Source organism: Onychomys torridus, chromosome 3 (genome assembly GCF_903995425.1).
Source record: "Onychomys torridus chromosome 3, mOncTor1.1, whole genome shotgun sequence".
NCBI classification, from domain to species: Eukaryota; Metazoa; Chordata; class Mammalia; order Rodentia; family Cricetidae; genus Onychomys; species Onychomys torridus.
Genome location: NC_050445.1, coordinates 75,236,784 through 75,257,666, shown reverse-complemented (window position 1 = coordinate 75,257,666; position 20,883 = coordinate 75,236,784). Strand labels below are relative to the sequence as shown.

General features: G+C 38.1%; 1 protein-coding gene across 4 annotated transcripts in view; it reads right to left on the bottom strand.

Annotated features, from left to right (window-relative positions):
* Cacna2d1 (calcium voltage-gated channel auxiliary subunit alpha2delta 1) overlaps window positions 1-20,883 on the bottom strand; it is a 423,150-nt gene that overhangs the window by 104,549 nt on the left and 297,718 nt on the right. For all 4 annotated transcript variants that reach the window (XM_036180248.1, XM_036180250.1, XM_036180247.1 and 1 more), the window contains exon 7: window positions 16,831-16,962. In XM_036180248.1, the coding sequence (XP_036036141.1) occupies window positions 16,831-16,962 (132 nt within the window). The remainder of the gene's footprint in view (window positions 1-16,830; window positions 16,963-20,883) is intronic.

The following is a 20,883-nucleotide window of genomic DNA, read 5'->3' as shown; positions in this document are numbered from 1 at the left end:
TAGGAGGATACTAGATGTAAAACAAAGATGACTAGACTGCTACACAACTCCAGGGAGGCTACCTAGAAAACGGGACCCTAGGAAAGACACAGGGATCACCCAATGACAGAGAAATTGATGAGATCTACATGAACAACCTGGATGACAGTGGGAGTAATGAAGGGCAAGATTTGAGGGAAAGAAAGCTTAGGGGAGCAGGAGATCCCAGCTGGATCAAGAACAGAAAGGGAGAATGAGGAATAACAGACCATGATAAATGAAGACCATATGAGAACAGGAATAGGCAGAGTGCTCGAGAGGTCCTCAGAAATCCACAATGATATATCCTCTGTAGTCTGCTGGCAATGGTCGAGAGAAAGCCTGATCTGACCTAGTCTGGTTATCAGATGACTAAACACCCTAACAGTCGTCTTGGAACTCTCATCCAATAACTGATGGAAGTGGATGCAGAGATCCTCAGCCACGCCCCAGATGGATCTCCAGGTATCCAACTGTCGAGAAAGAGCAGGGTCTGAAAGAGCGTGAATTGTTGAATCCAAGATTGCAAAAAGCACAGGGACAAATAGCCAAACGAATGGAAGCACATGAATTATGAACCAAAGGCTGTGGAGCCCCCAGCTGGATCAGAACCTATGGATAAGTCAGACAATTGAATAGCTTGATCTGTTTGGGAGGCACCAGGATCTGTCCTTAGTGCATGAGCTGGCTGTTTGAAACCTTGGGCTTACACAGGGACACTTTGCCCAGTCTGGAAGGAGGTGCCAGGACCTGCCTGTTCTGAATCCACCAGGTTTAAATGAATCCCTAGGGGTGCCTTGATCCTGGAGGACATGGGAATGGAGGGGAGGGGCTGGGGGGAAGGTGGGGATGGGGGTGGGAGGGGGGAGGACAGAGGAACCCATGGCTAATGTATAAAATTTAAAACACATAATAATAAAGAAAAAAATTAAAAAAATAATTCAAGCAGAAAGTCAATGATGTATTTATTCATTTCAAAACCTGTATCATATTTATGAAATTAGAAATGAAAACTAAAAACTTCTTGACTTATATTGATTTTGAAGTGTAATTGATTCTTACTTATTCTGATTAAGTCTACATTTACTCTGGTCAACATGCTCTAAAACTTTACTTTTACCCACAGCCTGGGCCTAAAGAAGGTAAGTAAACTTAGCTCATGAATTTCATGGCAGCTTTATGCCTCTGAAGTCCCAAACATTGAAATTGTCTAGGCATGTGACTCAAGAAAACTCCTAACTCAGATGGCATATGCACTATGATGCATTTCTCAATTTTCTTTACTAAGAAATCATGGAAAATTATGGAGACTCTTGGTGAGAATGAGGCTTATTATCCAACTAAGATAATTTGGCCAATTAGAGTATGTCAAAATACACACAACTGAAGAAGCCCTTCTTGACTGTGAAATTCCATATGCACAGCTATATTATGAAATGACTTATTCATTTCAAATGACTAATCACATTTACATAAACTGTAAGTTTAAATATAGTACTCCCCAAAGAACCAATTACTGACATAGTTAATATACCATCCATTAAATTTATTTTTTTTAAATTTTCAGTTTTCATCCTTTACAAACTAAAGTATCAAGGATATATAAATACCACACTTTTCCTTGTGGTAGTCTCAGAATTAAGCAACAAGTATTTGGATAGATAGATTAGTTTCCTTTCAACTATTATTATAAAATAACAGTTACTATCTCAACGACAATAAAATAATTTAAAGAAGTTTTAATGCCATGTCTCTGTTTATACATTTATTACCTCTCACACCTGCATCCCTTTGGTTTCCTTGATTAAAATGATCTGAGCTTTTAAAATACTTTCCTTTTACTAATTAGCATTTTCCCATGTATTATGTGCAGATGATGCAAGACACAGAATGAGGAAGGGTTACTTCCTGTACTACATGGTTTATCTGTTGTTTGTCTGCTGCAGTGCATGTGTGTTTCCCAGACTCACCTCCCACTGTTTTACACCTTCCCCTTTTCTCCATGTTCTTGCTGTTTCTGAAGATCCACTAAGTTCCCAAAGGCCTGCAATAGCTTACTGACACTGAGTTACTTGTAGCCCCCAGAACCCCCTAAAACTATTTATTTATTTGTTTTTGTATAGACCTTCTTGTTAACATTAGAAATCCTAGAGGATCATATTCTAGGAGATTCCACCAATATGGCCTCCTATTGACTTATCTGCCTTTTGGGGACATACCCGTGTCTCTAGAAGATTAGGATCTCACATCAGGGTATTGGACCATGAAGATTTTATTTCAGCCTTAGAGGTGGCTATAGATAAGACTATTTACACTTGTAAATTCTTTATAAAACTCCCTAAGTCTAACAGACCTTCTCATCACAATCTCTATTATAGTTAAGAATTCTTTAAAATTGTGGTGAATGCTCAAATGTGTATGTAGGTACACACATCCATGAACAGGATCCTAGAGGCCTGAGTAGGGCAGTGGGTCTACTCTTGGATCACCTTCTACTGGTGGTCAGCAAGCCCCTTAAATTAGCCCCTCCCACAATTCTGGGGTAACTGTTGCACAACCACACCCAGGTTTTAATGTTGGGAGTTTGAACTCAGACTCTGCTTGTGCAGCAAGTATTCTCACTTGCTGAATCATCTCCCAAGTTACAGTGGGTAATTCTTTATTAACAATCAAATTTCCCAGGTGTCTTGTCTTCCCCTCTCCGGAGTAATCAAGGCTGGCAGCAAGGCACAGAGCTGAGGAGACTCTGGTTTCTTCTCAGAGCCAATGTCCAAGCAGCAGCCATGAACTGAAAGACCTCAACAATGGCTTTGATAACTGATCTCATCAGATTGAAAGTTTAAAGTTATTATAAAAGCCTATTTCTTTTTTTCTCTATGGTTGTGTGCTTTTTGCATGTGTATGGGTACAGGGGCCCTAGTTTTATGTTTAGAATCATACTTCCTGGCTCCCCAATATGATTCATTAAGGCAGCAAATCAAAATCAAATCCAGAGCTCAGTAATATGGCTAGACTTTGCTCTCCAGCTTGTTCTGAGGACTCCAGTCTCTACCTTCCAAGGTTGGAATTCCAGAAAGGCCACCACACCTACTAGGCATTCACATGAGTTCTGGGGATCTGCATCCTGGTCAGTTCTCAGGTTTGCACATGTTTTAACCTCCAAGCCATGTCCTTAATTCTTCATAGAGAACATCAATGTGAGATTTTTGCTTTCACTAAGATTACTAAATGAAATCTACTGATAGGAATTATTATGCACCACAAAATTTATACATTTCTTTAAAGACATAAGAAAATTAAAAGGCTATAATTTATATTAATGTATTAAAATACATTACATTTACATAAGAACATTAAATTTTAACAACATTGCTAATCTTAGGTTGTATATATTAAAAATATTCACATATAAATTTTCTTATATATTTACTTTAAGTAAGACACAGTTATACTAAATTACAGTATTCATATTATGGTAAAATTAAAGAATATAAATTCTTCTGTGATATTATTAATTATCATGTAAAATTCCATCATGGTAATTTAATTTGTGGTATCTTATTTATCCAAGCTCAAAATTATGGAAGATCAAGTAGCAAAGAGAAAAGAGTGTGTTCTGCAGTTCCCTCAAATTATATTTCATTACTATTCATAGTGGAACTACACTTCTGGGAAGGAAACCAGAGCTTCTCAGGTCTCCGGAAAAGAGGGTAGTCTTCATCTTAAATATCCCTCTGCATTCCATTAAGACTGGAGGATGGCTACAGCCAGGGTTTTAGTCACAGCACAGAATGGCAATCGAATTTCTGAAAGGATCACTTCATTGAAGGTGATAATGATCATTTATGCAGATGTTTTCCGTGACCAAAACAAAACAACACAAGGAGATGTAGCTGCATCTTCTGCTAAATCCACTGCAGTATAATTCTGCTTTCCATGATATCTGGAATGTTCTATGGCAGCTATCAGATCCCTTACACAGAGAGGTGGTTCCTGTACCTGAACTCAGAACACTGGTATCGTGTACTATAGAAACATTCTTGAGAAAGCATGCAGATTTGGGTGCCTTTTTATCATAAATGTTGCCTAACAATAAAAAGTACCACTTTTCATTTCATTTGTTGAGAAATGGTAAAATGAATAATGATACATTGAGGACTATATCTCTTGATATAGAAACACTACTTCAAATGACAGCTAATTGCACTTCCAAGGTAAGTTCAAACGTATTTTTCTAACTCTAGGAGACTTCACATTGTTAATCTCATGAAAATTTGAAAATTAGTACATTCTATACACTCAAAAAATGCTTGTACAGTCACTGCAGATCATTTTTTGGTGTCACTAATAGACAGTAATGTTAGGCTTGTCTCAGTTATGCCCTACAGAATATTAGGCACATGCTTAATTATGGCACAATCAACTGTGACTTTTTTTTAAAAGGAAGAAACCTAATTGACTCAACTTGTCTTACACACTGAACAGAATTTAGAGTTGCCATCATTCCAAAATAGATTTTTCATAGCACCTCATTTGCACCTCAGCTCCAGAATGGGTAGAAGAAAGAGTAGTTTTCTTAAATGAGTTCAGGCACTATACTCAGATTGAAGTGCCAGAGGATACAGAAGGAAAATGGCTGACCCCTTTAAATTCTGACTTATCTTGAAAACATTCAGAAGATAGAAAGATTAATCTCTATTAGTGTCATGACAGAAAATGCCTTAAAGTATAATATAAAATAAACCATGTCTTCTCACAATAATGTTATTTGTTTATAAGATTCTAAGGTATTACTAGTCATGTGAATCATCAAGGCTGAGTATGGTGGTATTGGATCCCAGCACTTTGGAAGCAGAGGCAGGTGGACTGCTGTGAGTTTGAGGCTAGCTTGGTTTGTATAGTGAGTTCCAGGCGAGCCAGGGCTCCACAGTGAGACCTGTCTCAAAACAAACCAACAAACAACAGCAGTAACAAAAAATTAGTCAAATAAATAAGTAAATACTGCTCTAAGCAGTTATGCAGAGATTTGGACAATCAGAGATCTTGTTCCTGTGAGCCTTTCAAACCAATGAACACTCAGCCACAAAAGGCAGGGAAGAACTGTGGAGAAGGTACAACCAAGTCACTACAGTCTGAGGCATGAAGGGACAGACTTCATTATTTTTATTTGTGGACCTAACACACCCTGGCTCTGGGTACCACAGACACAGAGGAGCTTTAAAAATTCAAGTCCCCAGTGAGGTCTTCACTTGCAAAAGGAACTTACATTGAAACAGATGACAGAATTTTGTGCACAGCTAGCAACCTGTGTCACAGGTGTAGCCAGAAGAGGGAAAGATCAGTAAAGTCTACTTTTTTCTTATTATTTAGTCCTTGGCAGTTTGATACATGTCTATAATAAGTTTGGGACCTTTTAACTCCCCATTCTCCTCTTCCTCTTGCCTCCCACTCTTTCTCCTGCTGAAGCTCATCTCTTGCTCTCTTTCTCTGGTGTGTGTGTGTGTGTGTGTGTGTGTGTGTGTGTGTGTGTGTGTGTGTGTATACCACTGAGTTCAAGTATGGTTGCCTACACAGTCTTTACTATAACAACAAATTTTCTGTAGTCAGTAATGTCTTCAAATAGGCAAGCTACCCCTGAGAAAATGGAGACTGAAACAGGCTATATTCGGAACTTAAGAAATATGCATAAGATGTTAGAGTTAAGAATTACTTCCAGATAAAATTTTAGAACTGAGATTGCTTACATAAGAAATTCATTGATCTGGGAATAATGGCACATGCCTTTAATCTCAGCACTTGGTAACTTTGGACTTCACAGGCCAGCCAGGGCTGTACAGTACAACTCTTATCTCAAACAAATTTAAATTATAAAAGAAATTCATTGGAATAAAAGAACTGGAATCCAGCTAGTAGGCATTGCCAATGTTGTTCATAGTACTAAATAATCTGCAGGTATAATCTGCAGAAACACTGTATATTTTCATACACCAATGCAACTTTGAGTTCAAGACTTGCACCAGAAAGGAACAAGCTATAAAAGCAGCTGGGTCTCAATTACTCTCCTTCAGGTATGCTACTGTTTTAGACAAATGTGGAGTCTCCCAGAGTACCGCTACCCAGACAGGCTAACTAGCAACACTTGCTTTATTCAAGTTAGAAGGTACTTGGATTTCTTTATTGATGGGATGAATGAAAATATGGATCAGTGGTTGGTCTGTATTTCTCATTCTGCTTTGACACACTGGAGACTTATTGTAGTTATTTACAGAGGCAGCCACTGTGTATTATATTGGACTCAAAGGATTAAGGCAGAGAACATAACTAGAATTCTGCTACATGGTGAACAGTCAAATAAGGAAATGTCTTATTCCATAATGGAGAGAGTTGCACATGATCCAGATATCCCTGATTATCAGCTGCAAGTATCAACCTATTGGGATGGTATGTTGTCTATGAGAAAAAGATGAATATGTTTTTAATATGGGAAGAAAGTCATGAAAAGATGCTTGATCTACTAAATATATTATACCCTTTCTGAAATTCTACTATGGATTTTCATTCAATTCTAGGGACTAAAATCACTAATTTTAACCTAGTAAATACCTACTACTTTCCATGACATGAAAGACACTGTGTTGGGTGCTATGGAGCCTAGAAACACATCAAGAAATATCTCCAAGCATAGTTACTTATATTTTAGTGTTTAGACAAAAGGTGTATTCCAAATAATTACTGCAAGAATATAAAATTGAATAGCTGTTTCAGTACAGATGAATTGAAGTTTTCCAAGGGGGATGAGAGAAGAAAGCCTGATCTTGGAAAAGCTTGTATATGGAAGGTAGTATTTGCATTTCATTTTCAGTGGCAGATAAGAGGCACATGATCAGTTGGGCTTTATAACACACACACAAAGCCATGAAAAGGAAGGGGAGATATAGACAATAGAGTGAAGGCTCCATTCCAGAAGGAAATTGCTATCTATAGTTACACAATAAAAGCTGAGCTGTAGTGAGGGTGAAAACCGGGGATGCAGGCTGTGGCTGTCTTGGATGGTCTGCAGGGCACAGCAAGGCCCTAGAGGACCAATGTTAGCTGTTGTCCTTTTATTTAATTGTTGCTTCCCTTTAAGTTACAGCACTGCAGCTCCTCCCAGCAGCCAAAGCTAGAGGGAATTCTGTTCCTTCAGGCTCCGGTTCTTTCAGAGTCACAAAGGGAACTTATCTAAATCTAGTCCTCCTAAAGAACTCAAGACTAAACAAAAGTAACACACCTTAAAATGGTCTTCTACAACAGCCTTTCACAGGGACCTTAGCATCTGCTTTTCAGAAATCACTTTGTAGTCATTTCATTAGATCTCTTAGTTTTGTCTCTTTCTCTCTTTAAAATGCTTATAAGTTTTCTCTTCTAACTGTGGCCTGAGCAATGATTCCCATTTAGGATTCTTCCTTGAAAAATAAGGTTTTCATATGATCAGTTTTAATTCCTTTTGCCTAGCCTTTATAATAGTAACCTATATTTTTTAAATTTTTAATTTATAATAATAATTATTTAAACTATTATTATAATATGTAACATAATAATTATGATAATGATTATATAATAACAAATAATGAAACAATTGTTATTCTGTAACTATTATTGTTATTATCATTGTTATTAGGTGTATGTGTGCATGTGTGGGCACAGACTCTACAACAGCCACATGGAGGCCAGGGACAACTTTGTGACATAGGCTCTTCCATTTTTATGTATGTTCTAGGTTTCAAATTGGCACGGCCAGCTTGCATAGCAAGCTACATTTACTGCTGAGCTATCTCATCTGTCCAACAGTTTTAAATTTAAATTTTGATTCTGAACAAAATTTCTTCTTCTTGCTCATTTACTATGAACTAGTTGATATAAACTCAAGTACAGAGACACAGCTCTGTGGCTAAGGATAGATCACCACAATTTTTAAAAGTCCTATTAGATATTGTACCCACATGAAACATCTTCATACAGAATATGGAAGCTTTGCTCTCCGAGGAAGTAGTGGTTCAGGGGGAGTTGTATGTTTACGTAGAATGTTCAACAAAAAAGATGTTTTATTTACAGCTCAGAAATGACAAGGGCCCAGGAAGTTTTATGAAATATGGGATGGGAAGAGTTATTGGAAAATAATGTTAGCTATGTTCCACCTAACAGAAAATTCCAACTCTGACAATGAAATGCCCCATTTTAGTAAGATCTGATAAAGCTTTAAGTGCAAGCATATTACAATTCTCCAAGTAAAAGTTTCCTGTTCCCTGGGTCAATAAAACTCCTTGGATAGTGTTGATGATGGGGTACAGTTTTGTGACCTCAGAAGTGACAGCATAGGATCTCCATATCTTAGAGCAAATGTTTGTCAATTCTTTAATCAATTGCATCGAACATAAAATGAACAGCACATCAGAGACAGTTGCATGCATCTAAAAACGAGTGGCATAAGGTGTAAAAACTCAACCGTACATAAAGGAAAAGAGAACAGGATGAGAGATATTTTAGAAGTTGAAACAGCTGAAGGGCTTAGCAGTACTCTTTGGTATATTTTACAGATAGAGTTCTTTCCCTTGGCTGAATTATAAACAACTCTCACTTTTTAGATTAGCATCTATTTAGCTGCTCGACCCCATGCACAAGGAGAGAAACACTTTAGCCAGTTCAACTGTGGCCAGAACCTTAGTTGAACAGCTATCCTGAGCAGCCTCGTGAGCCCCAGGGAGGGGCTGTGACAATGCTCAGCTAAGGGCCAGGGTGTTGGAGGCAGCGGATATGATAGCTGGGAAGCACAGGACTGTTTTAGTCTTCCACACAGCCCTGCCCCCTTCCACACATGTATATGGTGCATAACCCATGCCATACAGCGCATGACAGCAGCACACGGCAAGCAATGCACAGAAGTCACCATGTAAACCCTGTGCTCAGCTGCATGTCGAGCTATTTCCATGTTCTCCGCATTCACACTTCAAACTTTGTTGTTGGGAACCGAATTCATCATTTTGCTCCCCAGATGAAAATACCACTGATGTATTTTCATTAAACAACCACAACATTCCAAGTTCTACTCAAATTATAATGTATGACCACCTTACACACCTATGTCCGTCATTAATGGTTTTGTTATTAGTTCTCTGATGTCCCCATATTGTGTATTCAAAAGAAGTCTCCTTTACAGTTGCTATTGGTCCTTCCATTGTTAGGTCTTTGTACATTTCCACATTTGCCATTTCCTAACAATGCATTCTGAGGATGGTCTCTGAAGACTCCCTCCTTCTAGGAAGACACACACAGCAGTCAAACACCAGAATAGCGGTGCTGTTCCATCCACACACAGTCATTCCGACATTCAAGGCCTCCTGTTTGGACCCTAGCAGCCCACAACTCCTTTCCTGTAGCAGTCAGACTGCTGGTTCCCCAGTGCACACTAGCACTTGCTCATCTTCTTGTTTTCTTATGTGAAACCCTTTTCTTCTTTGCAGAAAGCCTTTGCCCATTTTCCTTTTTGACTTGTATTTTAATCTATAGTTCATCAGCCTCTCTGATGATCTTAGTCCAAATTACTTTTTTTCAGCTTTCATAGGAAATCTATTACTGCTGCTGGCTTCATTTATTTGCTGCTTAATCACTTAATGATCTGCACAGCGATCTACGTGTGGAGATGTGTGGCTCCTGACGTTTTAATTAGATTAGTTTGCAGAAAGGTAGAAACAAGTTGCTGGAATGCACACAGTGGGCAGCCAGGACAGGCTTGCACCTGCAGCATTTCTGTGTCCTTAGGGCAGCTCCGGCCTTTTAGCTAAGAACATGGGCATGGAAAAGGGGATTGGGAATCAGTCATACAAGAAGAAATGCTTTGTGTTGTTTCTGAGATATTATCTGAGAAGGGAAGTTACAGTGCTTTGTCTATTCAAATGACCAGAGATTAGCACTGGCTGGGCAATAGGGGTTGCCACATTCACGACACAGAAATGGGCAGTGAAATGCTTTCTGTGCTCACCACTGCCCAGCCCTCGCCATATGTTGATATTTGATTTGAGGCAGGAACTTCCGTAATGTTAAAATAAAAATTTTGATTTTTTTAAAATAATTGTCAATCCAAATAGTCCCAATGGACACAGACTGGATTTAATAATTATTGTAATAAAAAAGTAGATCTTATTTAAAATTAGTTATTATAGTGGTGACTAGATGTTAAATATATTCATCGATAAACCATGTGTTTATTCACAAAGCTCTAAGCAAAAAGATAAGAAATCAGGCATTGCTGCAGATAATGGACCATTGGTAGCACCACTTGTAGAAATTACAGATAAGCTGAGGCTCCCGTATTATACTGTTTCTAGAAAACCATCAAATGATCCTTTAGGAGCCAAAACAGAGAAAAGATTCTTCAAATGTTGTCATATGATGCTTGAGGTTAAAAAGGATCTCAAGTTATTTTTCAAAATGTTATATATACTCCCACTGTCGTCCAGGTTGTTCATGTAGATCTCATCCATTTCTCTGTCATTGGGTGATCCCTGTGTCTTTCCTAGGGTCCCATTTTCTAGGTAGCTTCCCTGGAGTTGTGTAGCTGTCTAGTCATCTTTGTTTTACATCTAGTATCCTCCTATGAGTGAGTACATACCATGTTTGTCCTTCTGAGTCTGGGTTACCTCACTCAGGTTTGAGAGAAAGAAAGCTTAGGGGAACAGGAGATTCCAGTTGGATAAAGAACAGAAAGGAAGAACAAGGAATAACAGACCATGATAAATGAAGACAACATGAGAACAGGAATAGGAAGAGTGCTGGAGAGGTCCCCAGAAATCTACAATGATACATCCTCTGTAGACTGTTGGCAGTGGTCGAGAAAAAGCCTGATCTGACCTAGTCTGGTGATCAGATGGCCAAACACCCTAACAGTCAAGCTGGAACTCTCATCCAATAACTGATGGACGTGGATGCAGAGATCCTCAGCCAGGCCCCAGGTGAAGCTCCAGGTGTCCAATAGTTGAGAAAGAGGAGGGACTGTAAGAGTGTGAATTGTTGAGCCCAAGATTGGAAAAAGCACAGGGACAAATAGCCAAACGAATGGAAGCACATGAATTATGAACCAAAGGCTGTGGAGCCCCCAGCTGGATCAGGCCCTCTGGATAAGTGAGACAATTGAATAGCTTGAATTGTTTGGGAGGCACCCAGTCTGTGGGACCAGGACCTGTCCTTAGTGCATGAGCTGGCTGCTTGGAACCTTGGGCTTACACAGGGACACTTTGCTCAGCCTGGAAGGAGGGGACTGGACCTGCCTGTACTGAATCCACCAGATTTAAATGAACCCCCTGGAGGAGATGAGAATGGAGGGGAGGGGCTGGGGGGAAGGTTGGGGTGGAGGCGGGAGGGGGAGGACAGGGGATCCCATGGCTGATGTGTAAAAATTAAAAAAAAACAAAGATGGTTAAAAAAAAAGTTGTATATAATGTATGCAAAACTGACCATCCATATGGGGGAAAAAAGAGTATCAGGCCACATATTTATACACAGGTTCTATTATAGTGTATTCTAGCAAAATTTTAGCACTCACAAGAAGGAAGTGTGTTCTAGGCGTTTCACATTTATGCAGCATGCATCAGGTCTTTTTTTTTTGTAATTTTGAAATGAACAAACAGGCATGATACAGAAAGTGTTTAGGAAGACAGGTACTAAATGTCATATGAAAGATTTTTACTTTTTCATGTTTTTTGTTTCCCTTTGTAACAGAAAGTAATGATCTAAAAAGGATAAGGGCTTTCTACTTTGGCATTTCAACAAGACACTGATTCTTACTTATAATCTCAAGTTACCGCTGCAACTGTTAGAATTTCAGGAGATGTTAATAGGCGAAACAAGTTGCTTACACCAACACTTATGTTTAAAAGGTTTAAGAATTCAGAGATGTAGCTATGAGATCAGTGTCAACAGCTTACACTTAATTTATATAGATCAAGAATTGCAAGGAAAATATTTACAAATTTTCTAAGAAGCATGTATTCAACGAGGATGTCACTGGCATGAGCGCCAACCATTTTTGTTTTGGTTTGATTTAGAATATTTATTTTACTTTTAAATTGAGCATCATAATTGTATCTATTTATGGGTATATTAAGAACAATATTTTGGTACATGTACACATTATATAAGGTTATATAACATATTACCTTACCCAACACCTAAAGCTTTATTATTTCTTTTTGATAATGTTAAAGATTCTCTCTACTATTTATTAAAATTCCACACTGCAATAACTGTCTGTTAAAAGTTCTCAACTATGCTACAAGAGAGGAGAATTTACTCCTCTTCTATAGTTGTAGGTTTGAAACTGTTGACCAATGGCACCATCATTCTCCCAAGACTGGTAACCAATACTGTATCCTGTGCCTCTCTGGGGTCACTCTGAGTGCCAGCTTCCCAGACGCCATAGGTTGCTGGTTAACTAGGGAACTGGGTCTAAGTATCTTGGAAAACAAGACTGTGGAGAGAGCAAAAGCTAACAGCTAGACACAAAGTTATAGTGTTGGAAAAGACTTTGGAGATCATCTTGTTTAAAAATTTCCAGTTGGTCAGGAGGAAATAGGCAAAATTATAATGTGACATAGTCAAAGGGTAAGATGATTATCACAGCAACTAAAAACCCATCCCAGGATAATTTTTCATCTATTTTAGCATAAAAATCTTCCTACCTTCAAAACAGAAGAAGAGGGAAAGGAAGGGGTGGAGGTAAAGGATGACAAAAGAGAGGAGACAGAGAAAGGATAGAAAGGGTTGGGCTTCATGGTTTCTTTTTATCTGTGTCTGGTAGATGAGAAAGGCTGCTGATGTTTAAACTAGGAGTAGATATTGAAGTTCAAACAAACTACGTCTTCAGAGTCCTCTCTGCACAGGGTCAAGTGAGAACCATGTGGGTAGCTAACCATCCTATTTCTCTAATATCTAGACAAGATGCTAAGAATATTAATGCATCTCATTATCCACATTTAACTGCCATCATTCTCTTGGTTTGAGTGCTGAGGTCAACAACTGTTTCTGAAAGATACTACTTCATCCAGTGGCTGAGGTAAGGTATGTTTACCTGCTACCTGGCTCTAGAACACAGTTGTTTACTATACACCATCGTGGGTGGGCCTGTTTTAAATAGCATTTGAACAATGAAAGCAAGCATTTTAACATTTTTTGTGATTCAGAAATTAAAATTTCTGAAAAACAATTTACTTTTTTAACTCCATGACAAGCAAGGATTTCCATGAGAAAACAAAATATAGGTAGCTTAGCTTACATAGTTATGGGGAAAATCTACATTTGGATAAATACATAACATAGATTTTGTTTGCTATTCAATGATCCTGTAGGGTAATGGTGGCGTGGGCTATCTGATGCTACAAAAGGAGACACTGGGAGCCTGAAAGGTCAAGCAGCTTCACCAGAAGTTACTTTTTCCTGGCAACGCTATTAGAGAAATGAAGAAACAGTTACAGGCCAAGCCCACAATGTGACTGTCTGGCACTATGACTCAGCCATGTTTAGATTTCCTTCCCTTTTTTATTTTGCTTCTTTATCAACCAACTGTGAGCTCAGCTATTCTCTTTAACATCTTAGATCAAGAGACTGCTGACTATGCATAGAGGAACCACACTGCTGTAGAAATGCCTGTTCTTTTGTATTTACATTTTTATGTATATGGTACATTATCTGTGTACCTGGTACCTAAGAGGTCAGAAAAGGCATCTGATGTGGGTGCTGGAAATCAAAACTAGGTCATCTGTAAGAACAGCCAATGCTCTTACCCAGTGAGCTCTCTGGTCCTTGTCTTTTGTACTTGAAGTACTTTCAATTGTGGTTTTTCTCAGTGACCCATCATAACCTCTAGGGGATAACTTAGCAAAAATTAGCATTTCTTTACTTTGTATGTGTGGATCAGGTCTCACAAAGCTCAAAAGACTTACCCAAGGCCCTGGTGTTCCTGCAGGAGGATTAATTTCATGTAGGAAACCTAGTTAAGATGTCTTAAGGCTGGAAAGATGGTTCAGTGGGTAAAGTACTTGCTGTATAAGCATGAGAACTTTGTTTTGGACCCCAGGCCCCATGTCAAAGCCAGACCCATGTCTGCAGGCCCGAGAATGGGGAGGTGTCTGAGAAGAGGCAGGCTTACCGGCTAGCCAGTCTAACATGAAGGGTACACTGCAGGTCACTGACAGGATCTGTCTCAAAAACTAAGGTGAGAAGTGACCGAGGAAGACATTCAGTGTTGACTTCTGTCATGCACAAGAGAATGTATTTGCAGCACATGTGGGCATACACTACACATACACATACCACAACGAAGTATTACCATATGTGACTTTCTGTTTCTACTCAACAGTAAAGAACTCTAAAGGTAGAGACGAGCTTGTCTGTATTAGTTAGACAGAATAATTAGAGAATCTAATCTATTGAGACATTTATAACAAGTTAATTCATATCAATGACCTTATCTTACTCCTTGGTTAAGAAATCTGGTGCTATTACATCGTTCCTCTCATAACCAACTCAGCATTGAAATCACTGGAAAAGAAATTATGTGGAGGATCCTCCATATGGACCATTTTAACAACTGTTCCAACAGGTAACTGAGTTCAGCAGGGCAGCCTTCTGCTGAGTCTGTTTGCCTGCCAAACCCTATTGAAAAAATGAGGTCTTGTGGTTGTGCTTGGGCTGGCTTCCACAGCTAGCATTCTGAGAGGATCTCCAGGATTTGGCTAAAGTAAAGATGTAAAGACCTTTTTCAAGGTATTGTGAACAAATGTCAAGACACTTGAAAATTTCTAATTAATATTATAAATAAAAAAGTAATCAACTCTTCAATTAGCATTCAGAATAAAAGAATCATAGAATGCAAAAATTACATTTAAGAATTCAATGCAACATGTAATAACAAGTACCTATGAAAAACATTCATTTGTACCATAACCCTTTCACCATCTTATTTTTCCTGTCTTCTCTCCTTCATGTACACTTTCTTTTCTAATCCTGTGTGTCGATGGCCCACTTCATCTCTCTCAGCCATTCCTTTCTTTCTCATCTTGGCCCTTTGCTTTCTCAATAATATACTAATTTTCAATCCCTGACTGCTTCTTTCCTTTCCCTCAAGCATTTATTTGTGAAAATGTTTTTACAAGGTTCAAAATCTACATGATGCTATTAGTTCATGATAAATTTATTTGTAGATTAGTGGAGGGGGTGTTAGGTTTTGGTTTCCAGATTTTTGGAATTGTACTGGATAATGTTTTATAAGATCTGAATAAGTTAAAGCTGACCACATCAGGTTTAGTATATACATAAGTGCTGTTGCTTTTTCCTATTTCAATCTCCTTATAAATAACATTTAAGATTTAACTCATAACAAGAGTTTTAGAAGTGTTGTATCATACTTCATTAAGTGTCTGCAAGGAGGAAATCTCACTATGTTTGTAACATAAGATATTATTGTGATTCCTTTCTAATTTGAATCTGGCCTTTGCTAGTGTACTAGAGCTCTGAAAAAGGTAATTAGCACTGTTCCCCAATCTGCCATTTATGATCACATAGAGGTTATGAATACCCCACCTGTTCATCATACCTGAACACTTAAATTGGTTCCTATTTCTATTACTATCCAATGCAAGGTAAAATGAAATCTTTATTTATTTTTCTCTGATGTTTCACTATGACAGATACAGCTGTCAGCACATTTAGTAAATGTAAAGAGTAAAACAAAACAACAACAACAAACCCCTGAAGTCCCGCTGTGCCCACCGAAAGCCATTTTACCCAGTCAGGCCTTTGAGGGGAAGAAAGCAAGCTGTATTTGTAAGAACGTGGTGAAGCTAACTGTGGCAAACCTTCACGTGAGAATTGACATTTCACTTAAGTCTGCCTGTAGGGCTCAGAGGGGACCACTGATTTTCTCTTTTGTGTTATAAGGTAGTGTTGAACTCTCCTTACAGTTCCTTATAGGAATAAAGAACATTACAAAAACATTTATTTTAATTTATAAATCATACCCATGCATGCTGAATGTGTATGACCACTGAGATGACCTTAGAATTGGTTGCAACATGAAACAGAAAAAAAGATGTGTGTTCCTACCTTATTTCTTGACACTTTCATTTGAACAAATGCACATTGCTTGGCTAAAGAAAGGCACTGGCACTTTAAAACATACGCTGCAACTGCAGAGCCAGTTATCAGAGAGAAACCATTCAATGCAGTTCTGAAAGTCTATGTACTACTGTACTGTGTTGTGCAGCTAGACCTGAACCATGGGTTGTTGTTTTTCCAGGCTTCTTCGGTAACTTTCTTCTAATATTCATGCCTAAGTATCTCTGCTCAATGTCACATTGTAGTCTGACCAGGTTTCCAGTACTGTGCCTGATTACTTCTTGGGTACTTTACTTCAAAGTAATTATGATTAAGTTAGTGCAATGTTACATTCTTTTTTATGATAATAATTTTATGGATTTTGGCATTTTCAAACATGCATACTAGGTATTTGACTATATCCTAACCATGCCCCCCCAACCCCTATCAATCCTGTTCCCAACTTTATTTCCTCTTCTTTATTATTTCTTTATTAGTTATTTTTAACCCCTTAGGTAGAATGAATGTGGCCCATGTGTACATGGGTATATGTGCCATTCATTGGGGAAGCTACCAGTGGCCACACCACCAGTAAAAGACCTGTACAAAGGAGCCTCTGACAGACTTCCCATTGCTGGGATCTACAGCCCCTATCCATATCTGCTGGCTCTCCAGATGGACACTTACCTGGATAGTACCGGGCCAGGCCGGTGGCACTGCCAAACACCTGCCATAGCAACGTGGGGTCCTCATCTCGGTTTCTCTTGAAAACTTCGTCTAAGGCACTCGTCCAGTTGAGCTCGTTCAACACTATGGTTGCTAGCAAAAGCAAGAAAAGCAATTATTTTATTCAAACGCATATTTCTGTTTTTTCTAAATTTATGTTACATGTCCTCATTGTCTGTTATAAAATACTGTAATCTACTGGAAATCAGAAGGTTTTAAGCATAGAACTAAGTTTTCAATAATGTATGATGGTACTGATTGACATTTAGAATAGATAACTGTCCCAAATCCCACATGTTGCATATGTTCAGCAGTATCTTACACCTGTGATATTAGGTAATACTGCTATGCACCTCTCACCCCCAGCTGTGACAAGAAAAAGTGACCTCAGACTTTCTTAAACACTTCTTTGGTATAAAATTACTCCCAAGTACAAAGTACCAAGATCTTCCTAGACACATGAAGAAAAGGAAGTTGGTTTATATCTCTTGGCTTTCTCAGAGGGGGTCTACAATAGAGTTTAAACAGTGCAACCTTCAAGTTCTATGGACTCTCTGTTGTATGTTCATGTGACTTACCTAGAGACCAGAGTTAAAACACAACAAATACATGGTTGTCATTGTGCACCTTTATCAAGTGTGCTTACACAACACCAAAAACATGCATATAGTTTGTAGAGGAGAAAGTCACTGTGAAATTTGATCAGATCAGTGTTAGAAGCTGGAGACTAGTCAGTCAATGTTTCATCAATACCATTCAAAGCAATAATTTTTATTTTTCTTCTTCATTCAGTTGACAACTAGAGCATGTTGGTAATAAGGTCCATGTGATTAACTTAGACATTGAATTATAATTACTTACAGATCTGGATAGGTTCTTCAAAAACATGTCATTCACTAGCTTGGAAGAATATCCAGGAAGAGCATTTCAGATAGAGCATGAATCAGATAGTATTTAAATAATGTACTTCCATGGTCATGACATCATAATGTAACTACAGCATGGTTCAAGTTCTTCTGGGAGTCTGGGGTTACAGTTGTATACAGTGCCAGCTTAGCATGTTCAAGGTCTTTGTCTTGATTTTCATGGTAGGAACTATGTGTGTTAGAGCACAAGGATAGTCTCAGCATTTGGGTAGTGGATTTAAGACCATGGTTTAAAGTCATCCTTGGAGGCCAGCAGTAAGTCCTATCTAAAAAAAAAAAATGACTGGAAGGAATATAGTTTTCACTTCCACTACTATAGAACTGATTCTTGGAGAGAGACTACTGGAGAGAAAGAGAGGTATAGACAATTCATGTATTTCCTGTCTTTATATGTAAAACAAGAACCATGCTTCCAGCAGATCAGCAGAATGAGGCTGGGGTCAATACACATATGAGAATCACTACTTAAGCCTCAACTGGAAGACAGTGCTTTAATTACTTGTGATCTCAAGATTAAAGCAATTTTAATTGATGCGAGCCCTTAACTCTTTTGAGCATGCACATTTATAGCAATGAAGCTCCCTTTAATCACTGAGTTATCTGTGCTCCAACAGTTTTAATATTTGGTGCCATTAATTCTCTCACCTCAAAATATTTTCTAATTTCTGTAATTGTGTTCTCATCTGTTCTTTTCTATGACCACAGGAAACAGCAAATGCAGTCACAATTAAATAATGTACAGGCTTTAAGCAGCTAAAATGAAGAGTGTTTGCCTTTTCTCAGGCTTCTTTCCTTCTGTTTGCCCTGCTCTGATCTGTTTCTTAAGTCTCATTATATTTATTATTATCTGAGATGCCTGTTTGTTCTCTAAGGAGAGAGAATAGGGTTGGATCCAGATGGAGGGAAGATTTGGAGAAGTGAGAGGAATACAGAGAGGGAATACATAATCAGAATCATTGTATGAAATAATGTATCTATTTACAATAAAAGAAATTCACCCAATAAAAAAGGGACATGAACCTGTAAAAAAAGAAAGTTACATAGTATGTTTGTTTGTTAGTTTCTTTTTTGTTTGTTTTCCTTTTAAAGAAAATAACAAGCACAAAGGAATTATAAAGCCATCCAGGGACCAGCATCCTGATGCAGCTCTCATTATGGAAAACTAATGAGATTTTCATCTTTATGTATGTGATTACTTTCAGGAAGATCAGCTGTGTGTGTGTGTGTGTGTGTGTGTGTGTGTGTCTGTGTGTGTGTGTGTGTGTGTGAATATTCATGAGCTGGGTTAGATCCATGGTACATTTGGGTTACTGAAGAATTCATATTCAAAAGCATGATTCCATGAACACCAAGTGGCCAGTTATATGAAAATTTATATTCACATAGATAACCTGAGCTGATACCATCCATGAATATTTAAGATATTACACAAATCATCACAGAGAGGGACATCATATTTTTCTTTGAACATTCATTGACTTTCATAGTAACATTGTATAGAATGAATCATAATGTTTATTTAGGATTCATAAGCACTTCATTAATGTCCAAACAATTCTATCTTTTCAATTTCCTTGACTATTTCACAACAAGCAACAGAAAACAGATAATTACTTTTATTAAAGTTTTATTGTTTGCTTGGCTGCTATTTTTCTTAATTTTATTAGATATCATAACAACTATGATATAATAGGATGGGCACACCATACAATTTGTAATTATGGACTGAGCAAAACAGCTAAGCTCTGACAAATTGCTATCCTTGTGGCAATGTGTTTTAAAATTCCAAGGTAACATATTTGAAAAAATTCTCGGTGAGACATTATAGACAGATTTCTAAGTGTTTTAATCAAAATGTGAGCATCTACAAATGAGGAAAGTATATAAAGTACATATACAGACAAGACACTTGAAATGCTTTTAAAGTTTACTCAGAATGAAAGAAATGATAACAAATATCCAGCACATTAGAAAGACACAAGCTTGATATCCAGTATGTATTGGGGCTTCAGGATACAGTAAGCATATATATTTATAAGGACTTCCCAACACAGCCATTATTCTGTTAGTTCCAAAATAATTAGACTTGAATATCTAATGCCAAAAGTCAAAACACAAAGGTCAGCTGCAGGAGTCTGGCTCTAATGGTATGCCCTTGGGAGACAGTTTGACAGTATTGTCACAGTGGACAGAGCCTTTCTTCCTTTCTCTTTTTCCTTACAATCCAATCCCGTGTCCAGAGACTGAAAGAGAGAGAGAACTGGCTCTTGCTCTTTTCATTTCCTCAGATGCACCCTCCAAATTTCTTACAAAACAAAACCTTGACAAAGTAAGATACATTGCACATTACAAGTTTTTTTAAAATCAAATTTTACTGAAAATAACTAAAATGTAAAAGAATGTATAAGGACATAAAAAAGCATCAAAGCAAACAACAAAGCAAGTATACATGTGACTTCAGAACCTTGGTTACTAAGCTATACTTTCTCTAAAACAGATTCTGGACTGAGTATCTTTGGTTAGTAAAGATTATTTAATAACCTGGAATTAACAGATTTTTCCTTTGCAATTAATAAAGACTAGCACATCCAGAAGTACTACTATGCACAGCAGCTGCCCACCTGTATGGTATTACCATTCTCAGGGTGGACGATGCCGAGGTACGTGGCAGGAAACGAGTAGATTCACAGAGCCAAAGCACAGGAGCCTTAGGAGCAACTCCGGCCTCTGCTTGCCCGAGATCCCCCCACCCCCCATCTCCATTTCCTTTACACACAGCCAACCAATCTCCATCCATCAGTCTTTCCCTCTCCCGGTGTGTAAAGAGTATGGCGAGGAAAATGCTGTTAAGGCAACAATGTGGGTGCAACTGGGTAAAAGATAGCATGCCAGGACAGTTCAAACTTCCTAGATGGAAATGATTTTATCCTGAACACTTTGGGGGGCTACGTCCTTCCTCTAGTCCTGGTGGCTCTTGCTTGCTTCTATTTTCCTAACACCATAATTCTTAAAACAAAAGATATAAATCATATCTATTTTATGATAGAAAAAACGAACAAACCCACATTATCCAGAAAATTATTCATTT